Source organism: Spinacia oleracea, chromosome 6 (genome assembly GCF_020520425.1).
Source record: "Spinacia oleracea cultivar Varoflay chromosome 6, BTI_SOV_V1, whole genome shotgun sequence".
Lineage (NCBI taxonomy): Eukaryota > Viridiplantae > Streptophyta > Magnoliopsida > Caryophyllales > Amaranthaceae > Spinacia > Spinacia oleracea.
The window spans coordinates 76397734-76416321 of NC_079492.1; the positions used below are offsets into that span (position 1 = coordinate 76397734).

An 18588-nucleotide genomic window follows, 5' to 3' on the forward strand; every position below is an offset into this window, starting at 1 on the left:
AATTGACAAATGTTATACTTCCTCCGTTCCGGAAATATCACATCATGGTTGACTTTTATTTCTCTAACCATTACATTGACTCTTAATATCTCAAATCGTGTGCAAGTAAAATTATAAAAAATTAATATTTAGAAAATATATATGGATACGAACCTTACATGACCCCACGTGACTAAAATTTTCTTGCGTACGAATCACAAAAAAAGGTCAATGTCGTTGTGTGAATAGTGTAAAAAATAAATTATGCGATATTTCCGGTACGGAGAAAGTATACTGGATGCAGGTATGTATAAAGAACGTTTACCTCTAATTGTTTAAAAGTTTTAATCTAATGAAAAATATGTGCATGCAATTTCTGATAACTAATATAGAAAATCTTATAATAATTGAATTTGTACTATCAATTAAATTATTATATTCTATCAATTATTTAAAATTTTGTTTCATATAATAAATAAGGATACGCATAATAACGTGAACTCTTAAGACCCAATGTTAAACTAACAAAATGAGATCAATAGCCATACTTTTTTTTTTAAGACGGACCCTAGTCATAAAAAATAACTTTTGCCCTATTTCTATTATCGTAATATATATTTTTATATGGAGCAGAATAATAACTTTCTAATTACTTGTGGTTGCTACTGAGCTAAGAACAAAAACAAAACATACCATATTTTTGAAAATGGTTGCATCATTAAGAACCTGCTAAAATGTTTTGGAGACAACCGAAAAAGGAAAGCTAAAAACTTTATAACTTAAAACTAAATGCAACACAAGCCGAATGTCTACTTGAAAGTACAAAAGTTCGGTTGACTTGACACGTATTTCCCAGAACAGCTGCATCCCAGGTTGGGACATCCTCGGTGATTCACATGTAGCTGCGGGAAATGACAAAGTTGTTTGTACAGGAATTTCACACCAAAAAGGCGAATTTAACGCCTTAGGGTTCTTTAAGCTAACAAGGCTTTATCATTCTGATACTGCATACATTAACATTATCATTATTTTATACCACTCCTGAGGGAAGGCGCAGCACAAGCTGTCCACCAACAAGGCTGCATACAAGATTTACAGATTAGTGAAATTTTACTTCTTTTGCCGTGTTTAACTGTCAATCAAATATATATGTCCAAAAACTTACCTCTTCACGTAGTAATAGCAGAAATCTGCTAAAATGAAAGTTTGAACGACTTCAGAAAACAGCACCATTGAAGGCCATAAACCATAGCCTAAAGCTGTGAGCAAGCGACCATGCGTATCAAAGACCTGCATAATAAAGTTAGCATGCAGGATCCAGTATCCATATAAAAACTAATTGTCTCACATTCTGGATGAGCAAGGGAATTGGCATACATCCTTGTACCATAAACATTAAACATGGAGAAGAGAAAAGTAAAGAGTTCTTAATACACTTGAAAGTCGGGGAAGTGAAAAAGAAAAAGAGTCCTTAAGATAGTTGAAAGTCGTCTATCCTTGTGAATTGTGATCATTCCACACAGGAATATCGACACGGGCAACCCTTCCCATAGGATCCTTAAGCTACTAGCGATCTCGAGTTCGTAGGTAATATTCCTCATCTGCCCTTTCTCCACCGAAACCAAAAGGACTGGGACAATTTTTAACTATTCGAAAGATGCTAACAGGATCATAATGAACATCAAATAACACCAAACAAAAAATACACCAAAAATTCATAATAATGTATCAAGTAATCAACAACATTAGTCCAAATAATCTAACGCTATGGGATAGTCACATGCATTGAACTTGAAACTTTGTCAAACAAATAGCATCCCTTATCCATTCCCCTCTGTTGGTAGTCAAAATTAATCCTCTTCCGATAAGAATCAAAATATAAAAAAAATCTTTGGATAAGGTCCATAAATCTTTATATGAGCTCTCTAATTTTAATGATTTCTTGCAACTCCTTTAGAGTATAAGACCATCTGTCGTAAGCATTTCCATGCTTAACTAAATTCGGCTATCCATCCGAAAAATCAAGGCAGATAAATGCTCCTTCACTGCTAGAAGAGGCTCCTTATTTGGCAGACATTAAACACATAAAGCTATCACACGGTCTGGACTCTGGACAAATCAAATAGAACTCAGGGAAGGCATCCGCATGGTATTCACAAAAGTAATCAATCTTACAGAGGTAAACGGCAACGAATTCATTATCCAACTTCTCAAGGCTTCCTAACTCAGCGTACCTCGAAAGCAAACTCAAATCTATCTTGAAAGAAACAAACTTAAAGGCTTACTAACGAAGCCCCTTTTTCCAAACCAGCAACTACAAAGACTGTTTAGAAAAACAAGTTTGATTTATTCAAACAATTCCAAATGCACAGATAAATGGAACACATAAGCATTTAATTAACAAGTGCATATCTTTACGTCAACAAAATAATAAATCCACAAGAGAATTAATTACCTACTAATGCACATAGTAAGAAATTAAGTTCCAACTTATATGCCCTTCTTTACTTCCTAGTTGCTACCCTTTCTCACAAAATTAAATTAAAATTTTAGTTTGAATATAACTTGTCCTTTCTTTTTTGGGGATTGAGGAAAATATGGCATTGGATAGGGCGGACAGAAGGAAGATAATACATGCGACTACTCAACATGACTTCTTTTCCATCTCTTTCTCTTTTTGTATTTTCATTGCAAACTTCTCTCGTTTTCCTATTTTCATTTTTATTATTTGTTCAAAATATATTCTTTGCCTCTTTTTCAACCGCCCTATTTTGTTTTCTTATTCCCTCTTTTTCGTGCCTCGTGTCAACTCTCTTTAATGTAACCTTTTATTTTTCTTTTTTTTTTCTTTTATTTCTCTTACTTAATTTTCCGCACACGGCTCCTTATAGCGTTCATGTTAGCCGACCCCAGTCATTTTGGGACTAAGGTTTGGTTGTTGTTGTTGTTGTTGTAATATAACATGTCCCTCTATTAATAAATCGAAAATTATAACAATTTTTTCAACTGAAATTAATTCCGCATTTCCTAAGTTATTTTCGAAAATAATTTTTCGAATTAAATTTCCGAAATTTATAAAAAATTAGATGTTCCTTTCTTAAAAAAACAAAAAGAAAAATAATTTCAGATCCGCTTCCTATTCATCTGATTACTTGTCAAAAGGGCATAGATTTTTGTTCCGTTAAATTTACAAACTTTTATCTTATATACTATAGCTAGGAGAAAATTTTCCGTCAACGTAAGGGTAATATAATTGCACGCTTATTTTCTTGTAGTCCCAAAAATTGACAATACAAAAGAGAGTTAACCTTGATTTCTTAGTACCAGCAGGCAGCAGCACAACTCTTATCTTGTCTCTCCTAATTTTACTTTCACGGTTGAGTTGATTATTTTTTTATTGAAAGCAGGTTGACTTGTTGGCCTAAAACCATTTGGGGGTAAGGTTGAGTTAAATATGATTGTACTTAATATCATAACTCCACCTATTATGATGGTGCACGCCTAAATTCTCAAGCAAGTAAACATGGTTCTCAAACAGAAGATGTCTAAAATGAGATAAGTATGACATAATAAGTTTGAAATGTCTCATTTCAGAGATGACACATCCCAGCCACAAATATCTTGTTATAGTGTGAAGTTGTGAACAAATAAATAGAATTGCAGTGTCAAACCAGTATTGGAAATTTTATCTAAGGTAATAATCGGAGATAACTCAGCTACAGGCAGTAAGAGCAACACAGTATCATACCTGAAGAACCCAATGCGCGCAACTTAAAAATCTCGCCACCCCAAGGGCAAAAACATAATGAGCCGTGAATGGTTCAACAATCTACAGAGGAAAAAAAAAGCAATCAAATGACATGATCTCAGTATGTAAAGAAAAAAAAAAGATAAAAGATGAGTAAGAAGATACTCAACACATTGTGATACTTCCTCCGTTCTGAAATTAATACTTTGCCAGTTCCCCCTTACCTTTATTACTCCCACCCTATTTTTGGGTGAGTTGATTTTCTTATAATAATGATGCAAGTGGCTTAGTGGCCGATAAGAAAAGAAAATGGGATAAATAATTTAATCAAAGAAAAAGAGTAAGTAGACTCATGAACAGTTGTTTATAATATTAGCAAGACTCATGAAAATGAGAAATGTAATAAACAACGGGGGAGTTGGACCTTGAGTGTAATATTTTATTGTAGAAGTTAACAAAAAGGGAAATACAACTCCTAAAAAAAATACAGCCTGATATGGTATATGTAACTCCAAAAAAAATATGGAGGGAGTATGAGTTATCTCTTTTAATTGCAACGTTAGGCTTTTCACGCTTGTCAATGCATAACTTTAACCCTCTATATCTCGAATTACAGATATACAAGAATTACAAAAATTTCATACTGTGATGTTAAAAATGGAGACGAAACTAACAAAATCCCACATGACTATATTTTGCCTTAGATATAAGCGACCAAATAGACTTTGACGAAAGTTTGTGAATAGTGCTAAGTTCAAAATGTTGCAACTATTAGTGAACGGAGGAAGGATGTTTTTACATTTTAATAGTATATATTCCTCTCCTCTAATGGTCCTCGCTCTCACCTATTTTATTATTTTTTCTTTACCTTTACGTTATTTGAATAATTTAATACTCCATTAAATTTCTTACAATAGTTTATTCCCCGTTAACCCCACTTGCCTCTTATTTTAATAAAATCAACTCATATTCCTAAAACTTTAACTCATATTAAAATACGCAGGTCAAACTGTAACTCATATTAAAATACGCATGGAGTAAATTTGAAGGGTAAAATGAGTACTTTTGCATAAAAATTGTCTTTTGGAAACACTTTTGCCTAACTTTATGCCTTTTCCTTAATTTGTGTGCAACTCATACATGGAGCAGTTATGTACGGAGGAAGTAGCAACGTCTCAATTCAAACTGAAGGAAGTGGCGCACAAGATAAACTATGATAGAGAAGTAGAGAATAATAAGATATGAGCAAGGTCATGTATGCTCTAGTAGTTATACTACCAAAAAGAAAGTGACCTCTACCTTTGTGTTCTGCATAACTCGTAGCTGAGGTAGCACTGAAACAGCCTCCAGATAAACACAAAACGCCCAGCTAATTCTATTGACAATGTTATGGACGGTGGTAGGATGAACAACCAGAGACAATACAGCACAAGGTACCACCTGCAACCATAGTTAGACACAATTACCTATACAGTATTCCAATTTCTAATACTAGAGCCGTATTTTGATTGTAAAAAAATGAAAAACATGAAGGGAAAAGTCACATTAACACTGTAAGGAATAGTTTTACTGAGGCAATAATGCGTTAATACAGGTTTCAAATCGCAACAATTCCCTTTCACTCACAGTATTCAGCAAGTCTATTGCTCATTTTTAAATTTAGTACCGCAGCATTCCACATCATAAAACTTTGGGAAATTCCCATCATGATGACCCATCTAACCATTAAAGATAGAGCCCAATTTTGACCTAAGATCACTCCTAATGTCACTTTTGAGTCAAGTAAGTAATGAAATCTTCAAAAAAAAAATACCATATACAGATAAAAATGTAAGCAAAAGACTTGACTGATTAAAAACAAAAAAAAAACATTAAGGGTGTGTTCTTTTCACCTTAGTGTTATAAGGTGAAGAGAAGAGGACACACCCTAAGTAAACATCATGACATCACCAAAAATTATTTGACTAGATCTCAACAAGATAAATATTAACTAGCACAAATGGGAATCGTGTAATACACATGCCTAGGGGGAGGGGTACCATTGGTGTGACAATATTAATTTGTTGGGATTAGCTTGGAGAGAAAGAAAGTGAGTTAGCTCTATGAGATTGGTAAAAAGGGAAAGCAAGCAGAAATTGGGTTGAATATTATTTTACTTGGATTAGCTTGTAGTTTTTGGAGTGTCCAGCCACTTAAAGGCTTAGGATTGTATGTCATAAAATGTATGTTTAATTGAAACACTAAAACACTAAAACATAGTTTCCTCCAAATTCAATTCATCCTCATTTCCATCGCTCTGATTTTCTGTTTCGACCTGATCAAAAGGTGGGTCGGGTTCGTGCCTGGTAGCAACCAAAGAAACTCTGCCCACTATGTTGGTCGGGCCAAACTTCGGGCTTAATGATAGCTTTAGACCATTTCAAGTCCACAGCAGAACTAATTTGTGGTAAACAAAGAAAGTCTCGTCATCTCGAGGCGATTGCAATTCATTTTGAACCTTAAAGCTGAAATGCATACCTCTCAGCAGCTAAGAACTGCACTAAAAAACTTATGCCTGCCAACAACAGGGCTGTAAACAATACAGTTTCCTTCAGACATGGAAACAAAGAAATCCATCACATATCAGAAACAGAGAAAAAAAAGACATTGACTGACAGGTAATAGTGGAAGAACAAAATTTGCTCCCTTTGTGGCTCAACTAACAAAGAGATACATGCACGTAAGCACATACCAAATGTGCAGGCATGTGCAGCACAAGCAAGCAAAAGAGATAATAGGAGGTGTATCTTAACATATACTTCCTCCGTCTTTTAATACTCGCAACGTTTGGACTTTTGTCACTATTCATATAATCTACTTTGACAATTCTTAGTGCTTTTTATATAAGATAAAACATAGTCATGTGGGATCTTGTTAGATTCGTCTCAATGTGTATTTTCAAAATATCAACTTTTTATAATTTTTGCATAAAGAGAATTGAAGATATAAATGATCAAAGTTGTGCATTGGCATGCGTGAAACTAACAAACGTTGCGAGTATTAAAAGACGGAGGAAGTATTAGTCATCATAACCAACTTTTATTTCAGTCCATGATTCTTGTCCCATTATGATATCAATAAGAAAAACTATGTCAGGTGTCACTTCTAAATAGCAATGCAATACTAATCAGTAATCACATAAGAATACCAATGCAACAACTAATACATCCTTGATCTTTTTATTAAATAAAATGTAAAAGTAAATCCTTGTGTTCTGTATAACTCTACATCAACCTTAAACAACATGCATTCAGAAAAGATGGACCAATACACCAGTTCAAGTTTGCTGGTATTAATACGAGAAAAGAGAAACATAAAAGCGATTCATTCATTCTCATGATGACCTCAGATTTGCTATGAAAATTTAAGATAGGAGGACCTTATTAGTGCAGTTACAAGTTACACCTCATTTTCAACATAGCAATGTTATCGATCATTTATGTCGCCAAAGAATTAGGATATCTATACTAATATATTAAAAGGCGTTTCTAACAAAGTATATGTGCCACGTGGAATCCCCTCTCACAAGAAACATGACATGTCATCAACTTAGCAAGAACTATGGGTACAAAAATTTCGCATAGTAAGTCTCGAACATGAGACAAACAAGATGTATGGTAGAAGTCCTACTATCTTAGCCAACTATTTGTTATAATTGTTACTCCACGTAAATATATAACATGGAATAATGAATGTTTAATACAAAATAGTATATATTAAATCTTACAATTTTATACTTTCACTAGATGGTGATGGGCATAACATTTTAATTTGATACCAAATAATTTTGAAGTAGAGAAAATAGTTCAAAGTAACAATTAATCATGCTAAAATCAAATTATGTTATCCAAACTAGAAACCGGGGCATCGCCCAGGCTACACAGTAGTTATATCATTTAACACATCCAATCCCTTGAAAAAGCTAGATCAAAAAGTAAGCAACACTTTTTACAAAAAGAAAACAGATATGTTTATCAAGAAAAAGAAATACCAACTTGAAGTTTAGCTCACTCGTTGTTACAAAGCAACAGTTCTATCAGGATCAACAAGCAAAACAGCAATGGCGGACTTACCACATAATAAATAGCAAAGTTGTCCTTTTCTTCCATATAAGTGGACTTCAGTCTAAACCGAATCAGATATGTTTATCAAGAAAAAGAAATACCAACTTGAAGTTTAGCTCACTCGTTGTTACAAAGCAACAGTTCTATCAGGATCAACAAGCAAAACAGCAATGGCGGACTTACCACATAATAAATAGCAAAGTTGTCCTTTTCTTCCATATAAGTGGACTTCAGTCTAAACCGAATCATATAAATAACCCAGAGGGTTGTCGCCAACGTAGCTGTATCTAGTAATGTGTGAATATCGTATTCCATCACGAAACTACAATACAGCCTAACAGCTAAAAAAATAGCCGTAAGTTCTTGAGTTTTGAGTGACAGCCCTGCGATAAAAAGCCAGCAAAAGTGGTGTGGATTTCTTAGAATACATATGAAAGTATGAAACATGATATCGAATTAGATGATAAATCATTCTAAAATTGAGAGAACCAATTTTAGCACATGACAGTAAGGATGAAGAAACAGGTGTAAAAAGTTTGCAGTAGAATAGTAGAAATTCAAAAGGACTACCCAAGGCAAAAATTGATCATTGGAAACACATCTTCAAAAACATCACAACTTAATGATAAAAACCGACCAAATTATGTCAATGACTCAATTATCCTCCTCTTTCGTCCGTTTATTTTAGGGGCAATCATGGGGACACATTATCAAAGAACCAGAGGTGAATCCTACACTAATATGTTAGATATTAATCTCACCTTTTAGAGTTGAATTATCACTTTACTGTTCGCCATAAATATTAAAACAGATCAAGAGGTAGTAATCTACTAGAAATGATGATTAAGATTTTGCCTTTACATCATAAAGCTCCCAACTTGTAAGCATAACTAACAGATTTTGATTGAAGTGGAACTAAAAGGATCAAAACTGAAATTCTCCTGATAATTGCATGATCTGGTTTCTTAATTGCAGCTCAAATTGAATGCAATGCAAAGAGAATCAGCAAAAAGGTCTACCCTAGCACACCAAAAAGATAAAAATTCCGGTCCAATGCATGAAGATGTACTAGAATTAGATCAAGTATTCATAACACACAAATCAGCTTTTTCATCAAAATTGGGAAACACACTTGAATACAGATGATAAATATTACGCCTTTATACCCCAATATTTTCAAGCTCTCTATCCAGGAAAAAGATTGAGCAGGTCATCAAAATATCAACCATAAAGTTACAATCAAAACATAAAAAATAACAGTTCAATAAATAAATAAAACTCATAATCATACAACAATTTCAACATAAGAAATCACAGATCAAAACGATGCACACAAAAGAAAAAGTCGGAAGATCCAATAAAAACAAGAACTAATTAAGAACCCTAAAATTGGAAATATTAAAATTCAGAGAAAAATTACCAGCGCAAGTTTTCTCCTTGGTAAGTTTATAAATAAGGACGGCAATACCAATGGCGTGAACGGCTTCCGCCGCGACAAAGAGGTTGTCGTGATCCTTAACCACCATACGAAGGAAAAGTATGGCGGCCATACCGGTAACCACCGCCAGAAACGCCTTCATCTTCGGTGGTTGCCGGCGAACCCATAGATTTACCGCCTGTACAGGGGTGCGTTTCCCTCCCTTCATTTTTTTTTAATTTTTAATTTTTAATTTTTAATTTTTAATTTTTTTGCTTTTTTTTTGTAAGAGAATTAAAGAGTTGCAGGAATTTGTAGGATTATTGTTATTGCTAGTTAGGTGGAGAAAGTGGAACGAAAAAGAGTATAAATAGGTCAAGTGATGGTCATTCAGGATGGAAAGTCAAAGGACAGAGAACTTAGGTGACCGGTTTTTATTGGTTAACAGTTGAAGCAAAGGACCATATTTCTTTACTTTCATACTTTCCATTCCTTTTTCCACAAATTTCTCCATGCAACTTTTTTCCCTTACCAAAATTAGATTCTGTGATTTAATTATTACTATAATTATAAAGGAAAGAGTATCTCGTAGTTTAAATCTGCTAAAATTTGATAGGAAAGAAATTATAGTATCATCTTTGTGAATCAGATTTACTGATTTCTTAACTTAAACGTGTCAAATAATATTATGTTATTGATGTGTGAATTATATTTGAGTGTTGTGAAATCTGAGATACGGAATTACTTTTTAAAAACTTTGATTATAGTCATACTAGCAACCCCTAGGGGTCCTATGATAAATTGTGGCAAAATTGGAGTTCTTTGTACTAATTACATTGGCTCTTTCGCAATTTGCTTCATAATTAAAATAAATGACAATTTAATAAATTACTCAATGAGAGAGAATATTGTGTTTCGGGACCATATATTTGCAAATAATAACACAAAAATAATGGGTAATCATATCCTCTTCATATATGTTCCCATAATGCATATGGTTACATAAACAAAAGTTTTAGATATCTTGTATACCTTGTAAGAAATGACATGATCAAAATTCATTTACAAAATTACAAATTTTGTCATGTTATATTTCATCTTTATTCTTAAATATACCTAACGACCGGCATGCTCTCTCTCTCTCTCTCTATAAAAGAGAGGTTGAATTTCACGAGCAATACTCATTGCTAAAACAACACTATATATAATATATACCTAGTAAGGAAGTATTTAAAAAAGCGAAAGCATAGATGATTAAAAGTCACGTGTCTTACCTTCTTTTTACCCATCAATTTGCACTACAAGAAACGTCTGATTTCCGACCGCCTAAAACGGTCGGTAAAACGCTAAAATTAGTCGGTAAACCATTTACCGACCGCCAATCGTCGAAAAATCACTACTACAGAAAATACTTTTAATAGCGCTTATTTTTGCCTTTTAAAGCGCTTCTTGAAGCGTTGTTGATGGCTCCGCTATTAAAAGTAAAAGGTGCTTTTAATAGCGCTTTGCAAAAGCGCTGTCAAAAGAACTATTAGGATAATTCAAATGTTTCTTTTATAGCACATTATAAGCGCTATTATAGGTGTGCTGTTAAAGATAATGCCGCCAACTTTTAAATTATTTTCTAATAGCGTTTGTATATAAAGCGTTATTAAAGTAATTTTTTGAAAGTTTTTTTTTATAATTTTTTTGGCTACGATATATATTTCATTTTATACTACGATATAAATTAATTGATGTCAGTGTTCACCTGGTCGGTATTTAGGGAATTGCCGACTGGAATGCGATCAGTAAAATTTACTGACTGAATTTACAGACTATTCCGACAGTCGATAACTTACCGACCGCTTAGGCAGTGGGTAAAATTACCGACTGAATTTATAGACGGTTCCGGCAGTCGATAACTTAGCGACCGTTCCAGCATTCGGTGGAGGCGGCGTCAGGCTCATATTTTGTGATTTTATGAAAATAATTAAGGGTTAGGATTTGGATAAATTAAAGAACAATAAATGAAGACCAATGTTTACTTTGGGTGAGGTGGCGTCTGAAGTTGGTGCAGGTGGAGGTGGCATCGGATTCCAGTGATGGCGGCGCGACAGTTTGTGGCTTCGGTAGGCTTTCGTCGTTCTTCTATTTTCTATCCTCTTGTTTTTTTTGTTTCTGTATTGTGGTCGAATTTCTGAAAAGAAGGGGAACATAAGCTGGTTTATTTTTTAAAAAGAGAAGTACTAACCGCGGGAACAATCGCCAAATACTAAGATGCAATCGATCATATTTTCTAACTGAATATGGATTTGGTCGGATTTTTACCGACTGCTAAGTGTTCATTTTTATTTTATTAAATGAACCGTTAAATTTAACGACTTCTTTGTTAAGGTCGGTAATTTTATTTTTGTAACGATTGCTTTTAAAGAGGTCGTTAAAATTACTTTTACCATCTATATTGCGGTCGGTAAAAATAGTTGAAAATAACCGGTTTTCTTGTAGTGTTGTTTTGTTTATGTTTTCAAATTTAATTTGTTGTTTGCTGGATTTTACAATTCATTGCCTCTTACACCTCAGCTTCCTCCAATGTCTCCATTGCTTCCCACAAACTTAATCAACAGTAAATGAGGGACGGCCTAGTATGATGTTAAAGGAGGTGAGACTCGCCACAATTATGAACCTGAGGGAGCCTTCTTTAGTTACTGGAGGTGTTCCAATTGAGACGGGGAGCAAGATGGAGCCAATTGGTCGGATGATACTTCCCCCGAAACCTACAAGGGGCTTGGGTACTCTGTCTATCGTTCTTGAGTCGTGCAGCAACTTCTGTAGGCATTGTAGACTGATTATGTCAGACGAGCTCCCTGTGTCAACTAACACCCTTTTCACCCTGAGATTGGCCACTTTAATCTCCAAGACCAAGGGATCATCATCATATGGCGTTGCATACTTGCGGTAGTCGGCTTCCGAAATTTCCACATGGGGTAGGTGCGGGGATGAGACGAACCAAATTTCCGTCCCTCACTAGTCATTGCTCCTGCCGCTATCCCTCCTAATATTACTGCTATGAATCCCTCATCCGAGAAGCTGTTGTCATTGTCAGAAACAGGTGTGCACGATTTCTGCCCCTTTATAGTGTTGACTTCACTTGCATCTGTCAAGCAGAGATATTTTTGTAGGTATCCTTTAATTTGGCCGCGTAGCCATCCAATATCCTCTTCAGCATCCGACAGTTTTGGGTGTCGTGCCCGGCCTCTTTGTGAAAGATGTAGAACGGGGTGCCCTGGTTTGCTGAAGGCGGCCCTTGGGAGACCCAACTTCGGTCCCTCCATCAGGAGAATGTCCTCGAGACTAGCATTGTAGACAAACAATCTTTCTGCTGACAACCTCCTTCGTTTCATCCTCAATTCGATGCCTCGGCCAGTTTTCTTTTCGAGTGGGTTCCATTCGCGACCTTCTCGAGGTCATGGTGGTGAACCTGCTTGCAAAGTGACGACTCTGGGGTTTGTAGGCGTGCCTTCGTTGTGCCGAGTTCGCCCGCCGCCCCGGACGTTCTTCTCTTACATGATAGCTTTCCTCCTTCAGTGGTCGGGCCTCCATGGGTAGACCTCGTCCGTTTGCAGCCGACTTCTCCTTTTGCTTTGCCGCTCTGCTGCATTCTTGCACTGGGATGGTTTCACTGAAGGATCTTGTGCCTTCTTCTTGGAGGACATGCTGAAGTCTTTCTTGCCATTCGTCTGTGATGTTCTGATGGAGACCATGAAACATGTGCTGCAAGGATCTCACGGAGGCTGGCCGGATTGCTGAGACATGCCTTCCTATGCGACCGAACAACGCTGTAGAGTGGCAGTTCTGCTCGTGCTGTTGTGGCTGATCTGCTGCGCTATTCTTGCTCGTGCATGGCAGCTATTCTGCTTAATTGCTTATTGCTGCTGTTCTTGCCTTGCTAACCCCCTTTATTGCTTCTTGTTAAGACACTTCAAGGCTCGTGGAAATGAGTCCACGAGGATGATGTAGTTGAGTGTACAAGGCTGATGTGGTTGAGATGCTGCGGGGCTGTTTGCGCGTGCACTTTGTGGGCGGCAGCCAAGTGGATTGCTTCGTGTAGCTGTTGTTGCTGCTTGTGAGGTTGCTAACCTGTGGTTGCTCGCGTATTGATGCACATTAGAAGCTCGTCGCTGCAAAGAGAAATTGTAGAGCATATTATCAAATCGCAAAGCACGTTATTAAAAATCAAAAATCGTATTATTAATTCGTATCGCAATTTTCTAAATCGTAAAATCATTTTAAACATCGTCAATAATAGTGACACAATATTAACACGTCAATACTCAAAAAGACCCTTACGCAATGAGAATGCGCAAAAAAGGCACGTTTTAAGCAAAAACGACTAAAATCTACGCAAGACGAGAAAATATTACGATTAATGCAAAAATGCGATAAACGAACTAAAAACGATAAAACTAAGCAAAAAATATTAATAAAATGCTAATAAAATGAACTAAAATCCTAAGCTAAGAGCGACATAAATGTCGCTCATCACATATACAGGGGAAAAGGGATCGTTCTTCCTCGAAAAGCGAGGTTGCTTCGTCCAGCGACCAATACGCTAATACATCACCTCATCAGACGTATGAAGAACGTTCCACTTCTTCCGCCAATGGCGTCATTTGGACGCCTTCCCCACCACCGTCCTATAGGAACCCTTGTAACTAAGGGAAAGCCTCCCATTTGCCGCTCCAGGGACTTTGGACAGAGTCACCGACCTAAGGAAGGCTGGAAAAGAGGGGACAATGCCCTCGAGTTCGCACTTGGCGATATATCCAAATACATTGGCCCAGGAGTTGGGTGTCATTTGATTGATGCCTATATTATAGCCGTTCCACATCTTCAATACGAATTGGTGAGGAGGAAACCTCAGCCCCAGCTTTAAGGAGGAGGCGTAGACGGCATACTCCCCCTCAATCAGGCCGGTGGTGGTGCAGTCAATGCCTCCTGGCATCCTTAAGTCGTAACCCTCGCCCAAGTTCAGCGAGTCCCTATATGCTGCTCCCTTCTCCCTCTGATAGTCAAGCCACGGTTGCAGAGGAAAAATTTGAGTTGGAGGAAGATTTCCCTCTTCACTCCTCAAAGAAGAAGACGCCGCTCTCCTAGAGCGTCTTGATTCCATGATTTCCTTGTCCCCTACCTGAGACGAGGACTCGCACTCAAAGTTAGGGTCTTCACTTATTCTTACCATGATGTCCTGCACAAGGAGAAGGGCTGACTTAAGATGAGGACATCAACCTTGCTAAGAAGGAGAAGTTGATACAAGGCCACCGTCCTCAAACAACCAGAACGGCTCGCCACAAGAAAGAAAAACAAGGAAATAATAAACAGTTTTCTCAAAATGAGAGAATTACCTTTTGAATCAAAAAGGCAAATGCTCCAAAGTTCCTTGAGTTTGCGAAATGGAAGATTTTAGAACAAGTATGAACTCTACGGTGGTCGAGAATTGTCTGTTGGGGGTCAATTGACGCCGGATATCACCTTCACCAAATAGTTCTCAAAGATTCTGAGAAAATGAGAGGAGTAAAACTTAAAATGACATGATATACATATAGAGGGCTAAGAGTGAAAGATTCAGGCCACGTGTCATTACGTCAGATGAGGAGTCAACAAGGGTAAAAACTAAGTAAGGGGGTTTCACCCTTCTTGAGGGGCAAATGATGTGGCTAAAATAATTGTGCACCATGGACCAATTGCAACGCAACAGGTGGCACCCTCCATGCCAAGTGTCCTACACTCTGGACATGATATAAACCTTGTAAGCTAGATCACAAGGTAAGAATGGTCCAAGACAGGAGAAGGGCCAAATGCTACACAGCCCACTAGAATCCCCTAACTCCATATCTGGTGAGGACACGTGTCCTAATCTCCAAGATTAGCCAATCAGGTAAAGTAGGGTTTTGGGATTCCCTAGCCTTATAAATAGCTCAGATCCCAAGGCAAAAGGGGCAACCAATTCATTATCACCTACCTTGATTATTCTGCTCTAACTTCTCTCTAAACAATTTTCTCTTTTTATCAAATACTTACTTAGGCATCAGAGGGAAAATTCCTTCGGAAATATTCTTGTTTTGCAGGTTGTAAGAAGATAGTGTCAGCACCGACAAAAGTTCCCACATCACTAACTAAATGTGAATGTTATTAATGTAGTAACCAGGAGCATCGCTCCGGCCTAAAAGCTAGTTACTCACCTAAAACTCTAAAAGATACTCTGTACTCCTTAAGAGTCATCTTATAATTGGAGGAAATTGGAGAGAGTAGTTCTTTATTTTTTTTTCTCTCCTTAAGAGTCGTCTAAGGCTCCATTCTTTTCGTCTGGTCTGGTATTATTATTATAATAATTATTATTGTTGTTATTATTATAATTTATAATTATTGTTATTATAGTTATTATTATAATAAAATAATAATATTTATTATTTTTATTATAATAAAAATAATAATTATTATTATTATTGTTATTATAATTGTTGTTATTATTTTTATTATAATAGTTATTATAACTATAATAGTAATAACAATAATTATTATCATTGTTATTATTATTAGTACTGCTATTATAATAATAATAATAAAAATAATAATAATTATTATTATTTTAATTATTATTATTATTATTGTTGTTAATTTTTTTTTACACAAAGTTGGATGGGAGCCTAACAACCAACTGAGCCCCGACACCCTTATTCAAAGCAAAACACAACCGATGAAAAAAAATGATCGAATGTTAGCATTGGCCGCGTTACTCTAAGCAGCCCATGCAACCCTAGACATAAACTCGAGGGCATCACTCTCCATATCTCTAAAAGCTGAGAAGGCAAAAATAATTAAACTTTACCCGTTATCTTTGCACTTTGCTTCATACTTCTTCTTCTTCTTCCTGACAACAACATTAGAGACAACAACAACAACTTATTATTATTATTATTATTATTATTATTATTATTATTATTATTATTATTATTATTATTATTATTATTATTATTATTTGTTGTTGTTGTTATTCAAAAGTCTTGGCCTGATCTGGTTTGATCTGAATGTTGCGTGAAGAGACATGAACAAAGATTCTCCAACTTTTTTTTTTCTCTAATGGGCAGTACATGTAAATATGTAATAACCTGACCACGGGGTTTTGGATCCTCTAGAGTTCTAAAATAACTCTACAAGATAGAGTTTGAGCATATTAATCATTAAATGAAAAATCTATGGTTCATATATTATCTTTCCAAAATTCCCCCTATTTTTTCTCATCAATATGAGCCATTGATTTTAAAATATATGGTTTAGATACAACTCTACCTTGTAGAGTTTTATTAAAACTCTAGAAGATCCGGACTCACGGACACGGTACTGCAGAAGATTTTGTCTACTGTACTTAACTTACGTAGGATAGCAAGTCATAGTATGCCAAGTCACCAGCAGGATGGTTTTTGATTGGTCGAGTGACGCTTTAGAATTGGATTTAGATCTTGTTAAATGGCCCACGTGGCAAATGCTAGGCAAGTAGACTGAATTCGTTAACCAATTTAATAATTCATATAATTAAACTAATTGAATTTAGGGGATTTAGCTAACGACTCAATTAACCAAATTCGTTTGACTTCTTAAACTTTGTTTGATTGATCAACCTAAGCTTGCCATCAAATAAAATTTAAAAACTTTAACCAGTATCTTTTTTTTTCTTTTTCCTTTTAGATTAATAACTAGCTCAAAAAAGGGATATTATACAGTGGTTGTTTATCCGACTTTTGTGCTGATTTATTGAGGGCTTGAAATTTTGGTGAAAATATATGATTTATATTGATGTGGGCTTGATGTATCACTACAATGGGCCCTAAGACGTGTGTGATCTAACTCAAGCCTACCCCCAAATTTATATGGGCCCATGGCTCATATACTGGCTCAAACCTCGTCACTTAAGCCCTGGAGGACCACTCCCTTGATAAAGGCCCGAGTTATCCATGACCAGGCCCAAGTCTAAAGAGTTCATCAGGTTCTAATCAAAACTCCCACTTATGGACACGTGTTCCAATCCCTGAGAACACCCAATCATGCAGTTAGGGTTATGGGATCAATTCCCAAGAAACTCTAGCCCTATAAATAGTTCAGATCCCAAGGTAATTAAAAGGGGCATTCAATTCATTCCCACCTACCTTAAACTATCTTTGCTCTACCTTCTCTCTACAAATTACTTCTCTCTAGCCTATACTTACTTAGGCATCGGAGGGAATATTCCTACTGGAATATTTTTGTTTTGCAGGTTGCAGGAAGATCGTGCCAGCACATACTTGATACCTCCAAGAAACGCATGACACGTCATCACCACAAAAGATCCCACAACATTTGACGCCGTCTGTGGGGAGGTATAGTATCATGGCCAAACCGCAATCTGAGAAAGACACAGGAGGAGGACGACCTGCTATCAACATGGGGCAACCCACTATAAGAGGTGAAGCAGAAAAGCATTATGACTGTGCGGTCGAACAAGACCTGCTGTGAGATCGTGGTACAGAACTCGGGCGCACAAGTCAGCCTTTTGAAGTCAGTAGCTGCCGCTTGTGTTTGTGCGACCGAACAGTATTTGTGTGCGACCGAACAAGAACTTTGTGAAACAGAAGATACCCTCTATTCTATCGCACAGCTACGCGAGATTGCTAATATAAAAGTAAAATCGCAACAATGTTTCGAACAGTTAGATTTTCACGTAATTAGTTAGTTTCATTTTTAGGATTTCATAATTAGAATTCTAGAGAGAGAAATAGATTAGGGCTTAGATTAGAGGTTAGGATTAAGATTCTTAACTTCAAATTCTTCAATTCTTAGTGGATTCAAACTCTAAATTTCATATTTCTTTTCTCTTTCATTTGAGTTTTGTTCTTCAATTTTGATGCAATTTCAACAATTCAAGGTATAATTCTACTTTTCTCTTTAATTTGTTCTTTCATTCTTTAAATGATTCATTAATTTCGTTTAATCTTTGATTTCATTGTTGAATTCTAGAATTAGTTTCATATTTTGAATTTTCTTGATTTTTCCCCCAATTTTAATATTTGAATTTTCTGATTTTTGTTGATTCAATTAGTTTCATTAATTAAATTAGTTTCATGATTAGGATTAGTTTTAGTTTAATCTTGATAATTATAATCATGTTTATTGAGTAGTTCATAGTCTAGAGATTTAGGTTGAAGCCTTCGGAATGAATTTGGCGAAATTGTAGGGAAATTCATATTGATGATGTGATTAATTTGATTTGATGATTTCCATGACTAATGAATTAGTAGTTTCAAATTCTAGATTAATTAGGATTGATT

General features: G+C 35.9%; 1 protein-coding gene across 1 annotated transcript; it reads right to left on the reverse strand.

Annotated features, from left to right (window-relative positions):
- Positions 1 to 676: 676 nt before the first annotated feature.
- Positions 677 to 9589, reverse strand: LOC110776855 (uncharacterized). Its single transcript, XM_021981415.2, has 6 exons — positions 9251 to 9589; positions 8014 to 8213; positions 5027 to 5167; positions 3728 to 3808; positions 1145 to 1269; positions 677 to 1058 (listed from the first exon to the last, which is right to left on the reverse strand). The coding sequence occupies exons 1-6, from the start codon at positions 9474 to 9476 to the stop codon at positions 1010 to 1012; spliced, it is 822 nt and encodes a 273-aa protein (XP_021837107.2). The 5' UTR covers positions 9477 to 9589; the 3' UTR covers positions 677 to 1009.
- Positions 9590 to 18588: the final 8999 nt, after the last annotated feature.

Excerpts from the sequence above, each read along its gene's own strand:
- LOC110776855 (XM_021981415.2), bottom strand. The coding sequence starts at position 9,476 with ATGAAGGGAGGGAAACGCACCCCTGTACAGGCGGTAAATCTATGGGTT. Across the intron at positions 8,214-9,250 it reads CAAGGAGAAAACTTGCGCTG|GGCTGTCACTCAAAACTCAA; the intron begins GTAATTTTTCTC and ends TTTTTATCGCAG. Across the intron at positions 1,059-1,144 it reads TGCTATTACTACGTGAAGAG|CCTTGTTGGTGGACAGCTTG; the intron begins GTAAGTTTTTGG and ends TCTTGTATGCAG.